Source organism: Thermoascus crustaceus (genome assembly GCF_041956765.1).
Source record: "Thermoascus crustaceus strain CBS 181.67 unplaced genomic scaffold VTN00scaffold_6, whole genome shotgun sequence".
Classification (NCBI taxonomy): Eukaryota; Fungi; Ascomycota; class Eurotiomycetes; order Eurotiales; family Thermoascaceae; genus Thermoascus; species Thermoascus crustaceus.
Genome location: NW_027192532.1, coordinates 2030889 through 2044847, shown reverse-complemented (window position 1 = coordinate 2044847; position 13959 = coordinate 2030889). Strand labels below are relative to the sequence as shown.

The window sequence follows — 13959 nt, the reverse complement described above, 5'->3', positions numbered from 1 at the left end:
CTGGAGGTCGAATGAACATGTCGATCTGTATGTACGTACAAAAGTATGCGCATTGTTTCCGTTGAGTCAAGGCGAGGTGCCTTGAAAATGAAACGGGTTGACGACGCCCGCCGCCGCTGACGTGTGAGGAGCCCAGAAGATCCAGATCCGATCCGGGGGATCGGAAAAATACACAGCGGAACCTCTACCTGCCGACAGCGGAACTGGAACACAGAAAACAAATTAGACAGCGTCACAGCGTCACACAGCCCCTTGCTTCGAATCCGAATCCAGACGGGACAGGAAAGAGTGGCGCGTTCGATGTCGTACAGACGAAGGCGTACGCCAGATCGGACTGACTACTGAGTCGTGGAATGGCAAGCAGGCAGGGTCCAAGTGCAGGGGCAGGGCTGAATGAAAAGCTTGAAAATATATATATATAGATATAGATGTAGATAGATAGATAGATAAGCTTCAGGTCGTAAGGCACAAGCCTCAAGCCGAGCCATGATACATCGTTCTGGCGGCCAGCCGTTAAAGAATTTGAAACAGAGCTTGGCAGAATGGAAATCCGTTCTCCTGAGCTTTCGGATTTCTGGGCACCGGGCAATAGTTCCTTTGACGGCGGGCTTGCGGTGATGCTTTCTTGGCCCTTGCATAGTAGTAGTAATAACCACGATGATAATTCTGGGCTCGCTGTCTTGACTGTCTTTTAGTGCTTGGAACTCGGGCGATTAGAGAGTCATGGAGTCATGACAAGCTTCTGCTGTGAGATTTGATCCAGATCGTCAAGGCTTGGAAGTAGCCAGGCTGGACACAGACACAGCCTGCCTGCAGGTGAGGTTGGACTTTGGAGTGTTTCATCTGTTGGCGGCCGATCGGGGTGGCGTTCCTGGGGAAAATATACCGATCCGCTGAGCGGGAAGACAGCCGCAACGCCACAGAAACAATAGTCAATAATTAATGCAATTACGGCAACACTTGAGTGCTATGTATTCGCCCGCGTAAAAGGGTGTTGCCTCTTGGTGTCACACCGTAGGGGGATTGCATCATCGGCCGTGTGTTCCGATCGTGGTCGACCATGTAGACCGTGTTATTGCTTTATTTCCCTGACAATCAAGAGATTAGGTAGAGGTCTCGACGTCACGCCATCATGGTCATTGAGCCTGTTATTTTAGTGGTAGGAATCAAGTCAAGAAGCTTGCTGTCTGGCTGCTCCGGGCCTCTGCACACCGAAGGTTCAAACTTCAACAGTCCGTCAGCGACCGGAGCACGCTATGAAAACCAGCTGGCCATTGGGTTGGGAATCGGTCTCTATCTTATCTACGGAGGCCTCCGTAGCGAGGCTAGTGACCGCTCGATCTGGCCGATCCCCCGACCGGAAGTGAAGATGCTCTTGCTGAGGTGGGAAGGGGAGATGCAGCGCAAAAAATCGATGGAATTCCATGGATTCCATGGAGCAACCTGAACTGGACAAGGGCTCCGGTGATCGGTCGCCAACAGGCAGGGCGGGTGATGTTCAGGGGTCGTCCCACCAAGGCAGGAGGATCCTGAGAAATCCAAAAAGCCGGATGCGTTGGTTACTTTAATTTACTTACCGTTCCCTCGACTCTTCTCGACTCGCGCCGGGAACGAGGGATACCCACCCGCATCCAAATCTGAAGAGATGATCGTGGAGACTGTAATCTCATCTCGTATCCAAGACTTTTTTTTTTAAAGATTTGACGACAGGACCGCCTGAGACGGTGAAATGTGCAAGCTGGAGTCTTTGGACTGAGTACAGTAAGTGAGCACGCCCCCGGCGTCATGGAAGGACGGGGAAAAGCAGTCCGGAGGCAAAGGACGATAAGGGGTAACCCGAACAAGCATTCCGTCGATATGGCGGACGAGCCTAAATGACACGCGGCCCGTGGGTCCATGCACAGGCGCCGCGGAAAGCTGGCTGATCGCGGTGGAGGTGCGTGGACCCGCGGCCAGGGGCTTGCTCACTGAGTGGACGGGCGGTGCGCCACTGGGAGCTGCTGGACATCGAGATGACGATGTCTGACGAACCGATAGACAGATAGACAGAAAGAATCGAAAGAGAGAGGGAAAGGCATTCCAGATGGCGTTTCACAGCGGTGGCACGGGAATGAGAACCTGTCTCGACATGACGGAGCAGAGACGATCAACCTGCCAAGACGACCGGACGCGCAGGACGAACCATGCTGGCCCGGCATCACGCTCATACCGGCCGGCCGCGGTGGAGCACGACGCGACATCGCAGGACGATCGTCCTCGCCTACATTCTTCCTCAGAACGATCGTCCTTCCAATCGCCATCCCCCGTGCGCTGCCCGAGTGCCAGCTCGTCCCGTCACGCCGTATCGATAACTACCGCCGTGTACCATCCATTCGATTCTTTTTTCTCTCCCGCTCCCCTCGACCTATCCACGCGCGCTCTGCCTGCGAGAACTTCCCGTCCTGCTCGGCCTGCCTAATCTCCCTCCTCCTCCAGGCCCAGCCGCTTCTTCGCTCGCTTGCTGCTTCAGCGCCTTCCTCTGCGCCCAGCGAAATCCTCCTCGTAATCTCTCTTCCCCCCTCCCCCCCACCACCAACACCGCATACCAACCTCTTCCTCTTTTTTTTTCTTCTCTACACCTTTTTCTTTTTTTTTTCCCGTCTTCGTCTGGTGTCGGTGTCGCCGGTCACGACCAGCCCCTCGCTTTTATCGCCAGGCAATTCTTGCCAGATTCGTTCTTTACCAAACTGTCTTTACCGCTCGTTAGATCCCGCTGAACCCCGTCCACCGTCGACGGGCCAGCCCATCCACCACGATTCCACCGCAACGACGACGAGATCGAACGTGTCACGCTCTTTTCTATGATTCAGAAATCACCATATCCTAATATTCCGGTCAGGATGCCGCTCGTCAGACTGAAGACGCTCTTCCCCCTCATCGCCCTCTTCTCCATAGCCTTCTTCTTCTGGGCCATCGACCGCTACGACCGGGCCGCCCTGCTGCGCTTCAAGCGTCCCATTGACCGCGTCGCTCCCCCGCCCAGCCAGCCTCAGGTCCAGCTGGAGCCGCAGAAGCTCCCCCAGTCGTGCGAGATCGATCCCGCGACCGCTCCGCCCCTGCCCTTCCCCGCCTGGCTCGTCCGCAAGAACTACACCCGTGCCTACTTCCGTCCTCACCATGTGAGCCCACGCACCGAGTTCAGCTCTCTCGAGGACATTGAGGTGCCGGTGCTGCCGGAATTCCGCGCCTTGGACCGGGGTGTCCGCCTCGCGGCAGAGAACGCAGACCCGACCCTGCCTTGCCCTCCGGTCATCGACGTGGACGTGGCCGCGGATCTCGATGTGGAGGAGACCTCGAAGATCATTTTTGGTTTGGCGACGACCGTGGACCGTCTGGACCGTCTGCTGCCGTCTCTGCTGTACTCGTTCGGTGACTCCAAGGCCGCCATCATCGTCCTGGTGCCCGAGTCGGAAGACGACCTCTCCAAGCAGGAGACCTACTTCCGTACCCGCGGCTTGGATGTGACGATCAAGTCCTCCCCGCTCGACTTCACCGCGCGCTACTTCGGTCTGGTCGAGGCTTTCGCGGAGCACATCAGGACCGAGCGCCCCAACACCACCTGGGTGAGCTGGATTGATGACGACACCTTCTTCCCGTCCCTCGCCCACATTGCGGAGCAGCTGAAGTTGTTCGACCCCACCAAGAAGCACTACATTGGATCGCTGTCGGAAGCCAGCTGGCAGGTGGACACCTTTGGACACATTGCCTTCGGTGGAGCCGGTGTCTTCGTTTCCGTGCCCCTTCTGAACGTGCTGACGACGGTCTACGATGAATGCCAGTCGTGGGGTGAGCAGCCCGGTGACCAGAAGCTGGGCCAGTGCATTGAGAGATTTGGAAACACCCCCCTGACCCTGTGGCCTTCCCTGTACCAGATGGACATGAAGGGTGAGGTCGACGGTGTTTACGAGTCGGGCCGTCGCATCGACTCTCTGCACCACTGGAACAGCTGGTACACCAAGGATGTCGTCAAGATGAGCGCGGTGGCTGCTGCTGCGGGCCGCCGATCGGTCCTGCGCCGCTGGGTGTTCGACCAGGAGGAGATCATCAACAACACCACCGGTGCGTCGACCCGCTCCTTCTGGGTCCTCACCAACGGCTACTCCATCGTCAAGTACACCTACAATGAGAACACCCCGGACGATGCCATCAACTTTGATCACACTGAGAAGACCTGGGAGGAGGATCCCCGTGGATACGAGGCGCGTCTCGGACCGCTGCGACCCAAGGACCAGGAGGGTATCGTCAAGGAGCGCTGGCTGCTGAGCGATGCCATCATCGTTGGCGACAACGTGCACCAGTTCTACTCCAGAGAAGAGGAGTGGGGCCACAGCATCATCGAGATCGTCTGGCTCGGCCCCAAGGGCGGCGGCGGTGCCGGCGTTGGTGGCGGTCAGACCAAGTTCAACTGAACCCCCTAATCACGGCTGGTCCCATTGGTGCCCTCTTCGATAGCTCTCCCCTTCTTGCACATGATTACTCTTCCACCTTTTGATCGTTGGGTTCCCATCTCCGAAAAGCTAGCTGATTACCCACGGTGTCGCTTTGACCTTCTCATCTTGTGCTTTTCAGTAACCTTTTTAGTGTTCATTTTTGTCTGGCGTTTCATTGGCGGGTTGAAGAAACGGCGCAATCAAAGAACGGGCAATGGTGGTTTTCTAGCGAAGAGCATATCTCCTTCGAGTACTCATGCCTTCTTACATCTTCTCCACCGACCTGACTACCTACTGTACTGGCTCCTGTTGGCAGACAAACGCAGCGGGCGGACACCTGATCAGACAGCCAGGTATTTCACACTCGCGAGCCTTCATTGTCATGTCCCACTTTTTTTTTTTTACTTCATCCTTCTCCCACTCGCGGTTCATTTTTTCTTACCACCTCGACTTGTTACGTCCGCATGAGCGAGGTACACACCCGCATTTGTATAAATTAGACTTTCAAGACCTTTCCACATCAGTCAGGTCCCGAGACCTTTTGCTTGCTGGCTTTGGTAGCTAGGTGGCTGAGTGTGTTGTGGGTTCTCTGGCTGTTTTTCTTCTGTGACGGTAGAGACAGGAGCTAGTTTACGAGTTAAGTTAATAGTGTATTATGCCATTCGAAGTCTTGCCTTGTAGACAGTCGCAAATACGTTTGGAAGATCTTCAGACTTGAAGAGAAATAGGATGATTTTACCAAAGTCTTGCCCGGCTGGCTTTTATTTTACTCCATGCTCCTCTCCGCTCGGTACTGCCTTCCATTGTAGCCAGTTTACGATCTGGAAGTTTAGGCAGCGGTAGCCGGTGTGCCAATTACTACTGTATTTATTCTAAACACTTCCCCTCCATTTCATCTCCATCCTAACATGGCATGGAACGAACCGTGTCTCTGCTGTTGCAAAGTCATCTGGCCTACGGCCTATAACTATAGCAGGGAGCCTCAGAACAGCAATAGGCGCACCGAGGGTGATCATGGATGCACGTGACCAACCCCGACCACCTTGATCATTCATAGCGATCACCGAGGACATGATCATTCGATCAGACCGCAGATAGGTATTTCCGAACAGGTTTCAGCAGGGTATATAAAGGCGCTCCTTACAGACAGATTTAGGACCTCGCGGTCAACTCAACTAGCAATAGCTCATAGTACCTTGTCGCTAAGTAACTACGGCCCTATTTTGCCTACTTACTTCCTACTTCTTGTCTTCAAGATAAACCCGACGAGCTTTCGGTCTAAGATCTAGGGCCGCCGTTACAAATGCATCTATTCTATTTAATTCGATGAGAATTAAATTAAATTACCTCGATTCAATTCGATTTGATATATTAATTAAATCGAGTCTTTCTTTATATATATTTATATATTTTAGACTGATATTTCAGTCAAATCTCTCCTACTGTCGTCCCGTGTCTTTAGTGTTTCTTACTAGCGAGCCTCTGAAGCATCCTGAAAAGACGTGGCATTGCATTTCCTGAGGAGCAGCTACCTCCAGTACAAAGCCGATACGAATGAGGTGGAATCCTGGCTTGTCGAGACAGCCAAAAAGTGCGGTTAAAAGGATCTGTTACAGGCCAGCAATGGGCATCGTCCAAAAGGCTCAAAGGCAAAGTAAGAAAGGACTCTCGTGCAACTGCTAATGAGCCTCAGGAGGGTTCCAGCCAGCCCGCCTCCACCCCGACATACATTCGTATTCTCAAGAGTTACAGCGTTCTGGCTGAATGTATTGCCAGTTTCGACCAGCCCGCCGTGCGCGTCCCTGCGTATTTTGTGGCAGCAATTGACCGAGCGATAGCGGCCCGACGGGACTATGGTGCCTATGTTTCTTCTCTCCTTCCGGCAACCGCCCAAACCCGTGCATCAGATGAACGCCACTCTCATTTTATAGGAGTCCTTGAGCGCGTGCGGGATATCCTGCGGTCCCGAATCCCAAGTCCACTGCGAGAAGACTGAGGAACTGAACCTCCTGCAGGCGATCAGCCGGCAGATGTATTGGAGGAATTATCGAACAGATTCGATCGCCTTGAGCTTTATGAACCTTCTGAACAGTTCTTGAAGCCCCGGATGTCCCTGCCCGTGCAACAATGGACCCGGAGACTTCATCAGGGGCTCACCGCGAAGCGGAGAAAGAGGCTGCAGGATGCTGAAGAGGCGTACCTTGCATTCCATCTCCTGATTCACGATTTGGACAACTTCCTGGAGGAGATTTCCCGTACATGGGCAGGATACCGGCAGGGAAAATTTGATTTGGTCGCGGCATCTGTTATGACAAATGCCGCCATAGACATCGCTCGGCGTATGGAGGAGGATCTTCAGCCTATTTTAGCAAACCATGGCGGTCCTGAGATAATGCTCGAGGTTCTCTTTTGGCGGCCGTGCGAGGCGAAGTATGGAAAAGACCAGGTCCTTCAGAAACAGCGACCGGAGACCATATTCCCCAAAGCAAACCCGGGCTCTTCGGAACGTATGATCCGTCAAGTGACCGATCGGTAAAAACCCCGAGAGAAAGGTATCAAGAGGATAAGATTATTTTGCTTGAAACTCTTCCAGATTTCTGTCTGATTTTACAAAGGAACGGACCAAGCCCTAGCGGAAGACGAGCTCATCCGTGGCCTTCGGGCAATGTTTGAGAAACGTGTGAAATTCCCCTCTGGCTTGCCTTCGCCGCCCAAGTCTTCCTAGATATACACCACGTGTTGCGAGAAGGCGTCGGCCGAGGATACGCTGATCTTGTCCAGTCCGCTCAGTTGATCAGCCATTCCATCCAGCAAGACTTTACTTTCCACGCCTCCCTCAGGATTGATACGTCGGTACTTAAGATACCCAGGAGGATCCCTTAAGCTCGATCAATTTGGGAAAATAGGATCAACCAACAAAGCTTGATGGAATATCACAGGTACAGGATGCGTGGTCAATAAGCAGAACTGTTCATTTCCTAAAAGGGAAGCCGCAATGAAGGCCCGTCCAGTTAATGACCTATTCAGGAAACTTCCAATAGACCTATGTGCCTCTGGTCATTAGGTAGGCACTTGAATATTGTAGTTAGTCGAATTTGGCCACGGCGTTGGACACGCCGAGAGATGAAGTCGAACCGAACCCCAAATAACCCAAATCTCTACATTTTTTTTTACTATTGGATGAAGTAGGTAACAGCAAATCATCCACAATGCAATGATCCCGATTCTTCATATTATCCCTCTCTCTCTCTCTCCCCTCCTTCTCTTCTGTCCGTTCAACCATCTCTAAAATCCACCGGAATCGTCAATTTCAATCCCACCTCCAAACACCAAACCCAAACTGCCAAACGATGTGCGATTCCTCCGTTATCGGATCTGGCTTCTTGGCTTGGTCAACTTTCTTTGCGAGAGAAAGACCTGTGAGATAAAATAGCGTATTAGTCTCTTTTTTAATAACGGAGAAGGAAACCTAAGAGCCATACGTTTTTTTTCATCGTTCCCGGTCGCAGAAGATCTGTTCTGCTGATATCGCCCAACAAAGGATTAACTACTTATGAGTCACAAATCAGGCATAAGTGCGCATCATATCCACGTTGCCATGCCGAGTGGTTTCGCGCGGGCACCTGGTTGAGGTACTGTACTAGGCAACACCCTTGTATTGCTTCCTAATTGCATATATATATGCAGAGTACTGGATTTTACCCGTGAACTACTATAGCCTTTTCATTCTTACTCATATTTATTAGTACTGTTTATGTAGCTTTAAAAATAAGAAAATTAAATGCATATATTTCTAGATCTTGTCTCAGTGCATAACATACATGTTTTATTCCTTGACATTCTCTCTAAGATGTATTCATTACTCGAAACTGGGTAAAGAAATGCTTTTTTCCCTGCTAATCATGATCATTGTCAACCATATGCGACATCCTCAAAACTTAGCCTTCTGTAGCCGGCGCCATAAAGCACAAGGTTATGAAATGGCATTCGATTTGGTGACGTTCAAGAACATGGGGAATGCAATCATGGCACCTGAACTCCCTGATCCATCGCATTGATAGCGAGTTGATAAATAGGCAGCATCTCCACCCAGTTCGGCCCGAAAGTAGAAAGGATAGCCTGCATATCCTGCGGAGTCGGGTCCCTCCGTGGACCTAGATGCCTTCTGATCGAGTCTTGCATCTCTCGAACCTTCTGAATCTTCTCACTTTCGGCACTGCTTGCCGGACGCGGTGAGCATGAAGGGGTACCCTCGTCGTATTTGGAGTTCACAGCGTAGCTGGGAGACCCGGGCGGTGGTTGTAAAAGCGCATACAACCGAGCTTGTTCATAGACATCACCGGCAGACTCTTTCCAGTCTGAGCCAAGGAGAATCTCGAGGTTTTCAGGCGTATCCTTTCCAGTAATGACCAGGCGTCGAATGGGCTTGCTGAAAGGTAAATAGATAATTAATCCTGCTATCTCTAGAGCCCTAGGGAGCAGGCACTTACATCAAGCCCTCTCCGCCCCCAGTAGGAAGAGTCAAATTCAATGATTTGGCCAAGTTTTGGGCCTCTGGTACTGTGTGGGCGGCATTATTGTAGTAATCGAACGCTTTCATCTTAGAAATTCCGGTTCTGGAGGTCTCACCGTAGCCTGCAGATGGGTTAAAGGAAGACTTGCCGCAGACTTTCTTATGCTGTTTCCAGTCCGCCTTTTGGCACTCTCGTGAGCAGTACCACGCTTCTCCACACTTGGCACAATGTTTCAGGGGTTTCGAGAGAGAGGATGCGTCCTTCTTGCACCCGCCACAGACTTCTGCACCTTGACCACCGGAATTGAATGCAGACGCTTTCCTCGGATCTGCGTGCTGTCCCGTCATTTTCGTCAACTGACCGAAAAATCCGGACCATGATGCATTGGAGATCTTCTCATCTTCCTTGTTTCCATACTGCACGGTACAGAGTTCCTCTTTCACACCGATGTGTTTCAGCTTTGCCTCGATAGCCCTGGCGAGTTCGGCGTCCTTTGTGCCCCAAGACCAAGGAGCGAAAATTGGTGTATTGAGACGTTCACCGTTCGGGCCTTTGCTCATGTCTGAAACGAATGATTCGAGAAGGAGCGGTACGACAACGTCAGCTTGAGCAGCCGGAGAAGGCAGAGACAATATCTGTCTTGGGCCCGCACAGTGGATGTATTCGCTCTGAGGATGGACCAGGTGGACTAGATCCCCTGGTGGATTCAATGGCACATGCCTAATGGTGAGGTACCAATGGTTATGCAGACCCGTAGGCGTCGTTCGGGGACGTGGGAGATTGTTGAATGCCTGGACAGTGGCTTCCATTTTGTTTGTAACAGGCGAAATAAACCGTCGTCTTCAGAGGAGGATAGTAGATCAGACGTTAGCCTGGCTGGGTTGAACGGGCTGCTCTGGGGTCGGTACCAAGTAATTGATGAGGAGTAGCAGGTGGAGAGCTTAAGTGAGAGTGATTAGAGCGCTGAGGAACCTTCAGAAGGACAAAGCTCTTGGAAGTTGTTTGCAGATCCTGAGTTGTTTGACTTAAGACAAACAGACAGATGGTTGACAGTACACAGCAGCACTACAAGGCTCTGCCCGTAGGATCGGTACAATCAGCAATTTGATGAAAACCAGAGCTCCGAGACGGATAATTGATGGTCCAAATGGGATCAGCAGGTGTCTAGGAGCTGCTACCAAGAGGAAATTTTAAAGACACTGAAGGGGAGTGGTAGAGGTTGAGAGGAAGGAGCGAGTCTGTACGATCACATGGCCCTGCTCCTATTGGCAGACTGACAGGTGAACTCAGGCACACGCCGCTCTGCTCGCGGGGTTTGCAATCGTGAGCGCAGAGCAGCGTCATTTCGGGACCTTAGGAGGTACGTACCGTATGTGCACGGGGCAAGTCTAGCCCATCCATAATTGACAATAATTGAATTCCCTTGCCAAGGGAAAAGGTGCTGACAAGACAGTGTGAATACAGAGGCCTAGCCCTGGATCTTAATGTTGTCGTTGATCATCCGTCGTTGTGGTAATTGCAAATTGATTCTGGATGGATTGCAAAGTGCAAGGTTGGAAGTTACTTCCGACAGGCACATTTCCTCTGTTTCGTCGCCAATACGACGAAAGATAGGTACTTAGTTTTGAACTACCAGCATCTGTGTGTCAAGTCGAAGGATGGAATTTATATTGTCCCACATTTTCCCATCTCGTCCTATTCAGACGGGTAGAACTGTTAGCGGTCGCTGGCTGTGTGGAGGGATATATTTCTGACTGTACAGCATTGCGACGGTCTTGGTTATTCTGCGATGGCAGCTCAAGTCCCATACTACTAACCTACCGAGGCAGGCATTGCCGTCACCTGACCTCGTTGACGAGACCATACCTACAAGAACGTACAGTAGAAAGATCCAAAGATATTACCGTTCGTGATCGCATGGATATTTGTTGGCTACCGACGCAAGTACACAGGTAGAGCGGAACCAGGTATATAGAAGGAATCAGATCAGGCATAAAGCAGAGAGCTCCAATTTCTCCATGCCATACTACCCTATGAATCGATATCGATCAATCCCATGTCGTGTTCAACCGTCCCTTCACCGAATTCACCCTTTCCTTCCTGTCCCTATGCGCGTATATGGCGATTCGTCCTGCTCTCTCCGTCTCAACCGCCCACGAAAAAAACCACAGGGCGATTGAACGAGACTAGTACCTTGGCCGGACTACCTAGATTAATCATATAGAACAAGAGATGATGAAATAAGGAGATGGGGAAAAAAAGACAAGCACGCAGAAACGGGACGCAGGAAGAAAGAGATAAAAGCTAATAAGAGGGAAATTAGTTGACAGAGACCTAAGGAGTCAGAAGAGGAAAACAGCAAAATAGCACCATTCCGCCACAGAAAATGCACCAGGAACACCCACACCTCCACCGTGGTCTAGGAGATGATAAACGGTAAAAAAAAGTCCAGTTGAGATTAGAGTTCAGAATAGGGAGCTCGCTTCCCCCCAACTGTCTTTTTTGTTGGGTTTTTTGACCTCTTAAAGGTTTTCTTTTTCTTGCCCAATCAACAAAACAGTGACGCCAAGAACCTGTGCGAACCGCAAACGAGAGAATGGCAGACCTCCTGCCGGAAACTCGGACTGGTACTCGACGTAACAGGCAAAGGAGGATCGCTGCTTGGATGGGTGCAATATAAAGCTACAAGAGCCTGCTCAAGGCGAGGATTGATTGGTTGGCATTCGTCGGGTATCAATCAAGGGGAAGTGAAGGGGGGAGTGCGCGCGATGGGGGAACAAAGAAACCGAAGAAAAGCCATCTCGACATCTCAGCGTTGAAACATCAGCCCACAGCGTAGAGCGCGGAAGGGCTTTTACGCCGTGGGTTGATGCTGGGGCGGCATCCTGCTCCCCACCGGCATCCCGGCGTACTGCCCGCTCGCCTGCTGTTGCTGCTGCAGGTTCTGGTAGTAGGAGGCCATCTGCTGCTGCTGCTCGTTGGTCATGTAGCCCGGGTGCATCCCACCTGGACGGGGCATGCTCGACTGCTGAGGGTTGACGTTGTTGTGGCTGACGTCTTCGGGGGACTCGGCGGGCACATCGGGCGCGTCGACGCCGTTCTCATTGCCCGTGGGCTCGGGTGCATTGAGACATGCCTGCAGCGGATCGTCAGCACATGCACAGGTGGAATCAGGGCCAGAAGCCGGCAGGATAACATACCTGAATGAGGTTCTTGCCTTCAGCTTTCGTGACCAGCGGCTGAAGCTTGGGAGTGGTGAAGGTATAGACGAGGCCGGTCTCCGACACGACTAGCAGCAGGACCTGAGTTCCGGTGAGGACTGAGAGCTCATATGCCTGCGCGAGAAACACGTCTTGTCAGCCTCTACGATCCCCATCGAGATGGATGATTCGCGACATGCGACGGGGGAGGGGAGAAGGGGGACCCGGTCGAGGATCACGGGGGACGCGACGAACCTTCTTCATGATACCCGCCTTCCGCTTGGAGAAGGTGATGTGGCGACGCGATTTATCCTGGATGAACTTGATTTCGATCTTCCTGCGCTCGCGACCGGGCTTGTCTTCATCGTCATCGTCGTCGGCGTCGACACGACGCTTGGTGCCGCGGTTCTCAGCAGCGCCGTTGCCGGCGGCAGCGGCCTGCTGCAGCTCTTCCTGGGTGGGGGAAGTATTCTCCTCAGCGACGGCAGTGATGTCGGCCATGATGGCGGGAAAGACGCGCGAAAACGAGAGAGATAATGGGAGTGGTGAAGAGGTGAGCCTGTAGAACCGGTACTGGAGTGCCTAAAGAGGAATGATGCTTGGGGGGAGGTGCAGGCCGAATCGAGTAACGCGTTTGGCAGAGGTCGCAGGTTTGGGTAAGGTCGCGAAGAGGGAAAGGAGGATTTTGGGGGGGAGAAAAACGGGAGGCGACGGAGAAGGGCGAGAGAGCCGTGGAGAGGCTGGCGCGGGCGGCGGCAGAGGCAAAGGGCGAACACACACGGCAGGCGGTGGGCGCGGTGGGGGCGCCCGCCAGTAGCAGCTGCTGCCGCCTCGTCTGGCGGAGTCTCGCCGGCGCGCTGCAACGCTGCCCGCCTGGGTAACCGGCGTAGCCAGATCGAGCCTCGTCGATGTCGGGACTCGGGAACCTGCAGTCTCGCGGTGGAGAGAGATCGATCAAGCACTGTCCAGAGGCACACAGTGGCAGCTCGAGTCGTCGATCTCTCGCTGATGGTTGAGAACGGACATCCTGGAATGCACCCAGAGAGGCTAGCACACCGTCATGCCCGCCGGGATGGCCACCACCGCGACGGGGCCAACCAGCAGATCGCTGGCCTGCTCGACCGCTCCGCGCTCTGTCCTCCCGTCCCCCGATCCACTAACCGATGGGGTCGACGCTGCTCTGCTCCACCAGTCTACGCGCTCTCTCATGATCCTTCGGTCCTACCAGCTGTGACTATCGGAGTCTGTCCGCAACGGAGCTCTCGACCCCCCCCCCCCTCTCATCCCTCCGGATGCTATTTCTGTTATGTACGCGGTTTTCACCCCGTTGCTACCCTCAACCGTTGGGCGAGCGCATGCATGTGAGAGTTGCTGCCCCGAGTCGGCCTCCTGCGGCATTCCTGGACCTTTGGACCCTTCCTGTGCAGTTGCGGGTGGGGAAGACGAGGCAAGGAACGGAGACGCAGTTCTTAGTAGGCCCACGCAGGGGGTCCGGACTGGCCCAGGCCCACTCTTCAGACTATCTGCCCTCAGTCTCCTGCTGACTGGGCAGTCTAACAAAGGAAAGAGACCAGACTGAGACCTGGGAACACCCGTCACCCGTGTGCTTAAGCTTGCCCGCCAGTTCTCGATGATCCGCCCTCTGTTGGTCGAATCTCGACCTTGACCGTGGATAGCTTCTGCGAGTACAACAGTACGTAGTATCCTTCTCAATCATTGCATGTGCAGCAGCAAGCAGTACGCAGTAGACCTGTCAAGTGTCAACCCACATTATCC

At 52.9% G+C, this 13959-nt stretch overlaps 6 protein-coding genes across 6 annotated transcripts; 3 read left to right on the top strand and 3 right to left on the bottom strand.

Annotated features, from left to right (window-relative positions):
- Positions 1-1132: 1132 nt before the first annotated feature.
- Positions 1133-1447, top strand: VTN00DRAFT_9007 (uncharacterized protein; the record flags this gene model as incomplete). The annotated part of the gene is made up of 1 exon (XM_069435920.1): positions 1133-1447. The coding sequence occupies one exon, from the start codon at positions 1133-1135 to the stop codon at positions 1445-1447; it is 315 nt and encodes a 104-aa protein (XP_069285817.1).
- Positions 1448-1870: 423 nt separating this feature from the next.
- Positions 1871-2240, bottom strand: VTN00DRAFT_9006 (uncharacterized protein; the record flags this gene model as incomplete). The annotated part of the gene is made up of 2 exons (XM_069435919.1): positions 1871-2118; positions 2183-2240. The coding sequence occupies 2 exons, from the start codon at positions 2238-2240 to the stop codon at positions 1871-1873; spliced, it is 306 nt and encodes a 101-aa protein (XP_069285816.1).
- Positions 2241-2879: 639 nt separating this feature from the next.
- On the top strand, positions 2880-4448 carry VTN00DRAFT_9005 (uncharacterized protein; the record flags this gene model as incomplete). Its single annotated transcript, XM_069435918.1, has 1 exon — positions 2880-4448. One exon carries the CDS (start codon positions 2880-2882, stop codon positions 4446-4448), a length of 1569 nt encoding a protein of 522 aa, XP_069285815.1.
- Positions 4449-6576: 2128 nt separating this feature from the next.
- Positions 6577-7194, top strand: VTN00DRAFT_9004 (uncharacterized protein; the record flags this gene model as incomplete). The annotated part of the gene is made up of 2 exons (XM_069435917.1): positions 6577-6976; positions 7085-7194. The coding sequence occupies 2 exons, from the start codon at positions 6577-6579 to the stop codon at positions 7192-7194; spliced, it is 510 nt and encodes a 169-aa protein (XP_069285814.1).
- A 1298-nt stretch (positions 7195-8492) lies between these two features.
- VTN00DRAFT_9003 (uncharacterized protein) lies at positions 8493-9792 on the bottom strand (the record flags this gene model as incomplete). The annotated part of the gene is made up of 2 exons (XM_069435916.1): positions 8493-8898; positions 8960-9792. 2 exons carry the CDS (start codon positions 9790-9792, stop codon positions 8493-8495), a joined length of 1239 nt encoding a protein of 412 aa, XP_069285813.1.
- A 2045-nt stretch (positions 9793-11837) lies between these two features.
- VTN00DRAFT_9002 (uncharacterized protein) lies at positions 11838-12684 on the bottom strand (the record flags this gene model as incomplete). The annotated part of the gene is made up of 3 exons (XM_069435915.1): positions 11838-12119; positions 12184-12318; positions 12439-12684. 3 exons carry the CDS (start codon positions 12682-12684, stop codon positions 11838-11840), a joined length of 663 nt encoding a protein of 220 aa, XP_069285812.1.
- Between the last annotated feature and the right edge of the window lie 1275 nt (positions 12685-13959).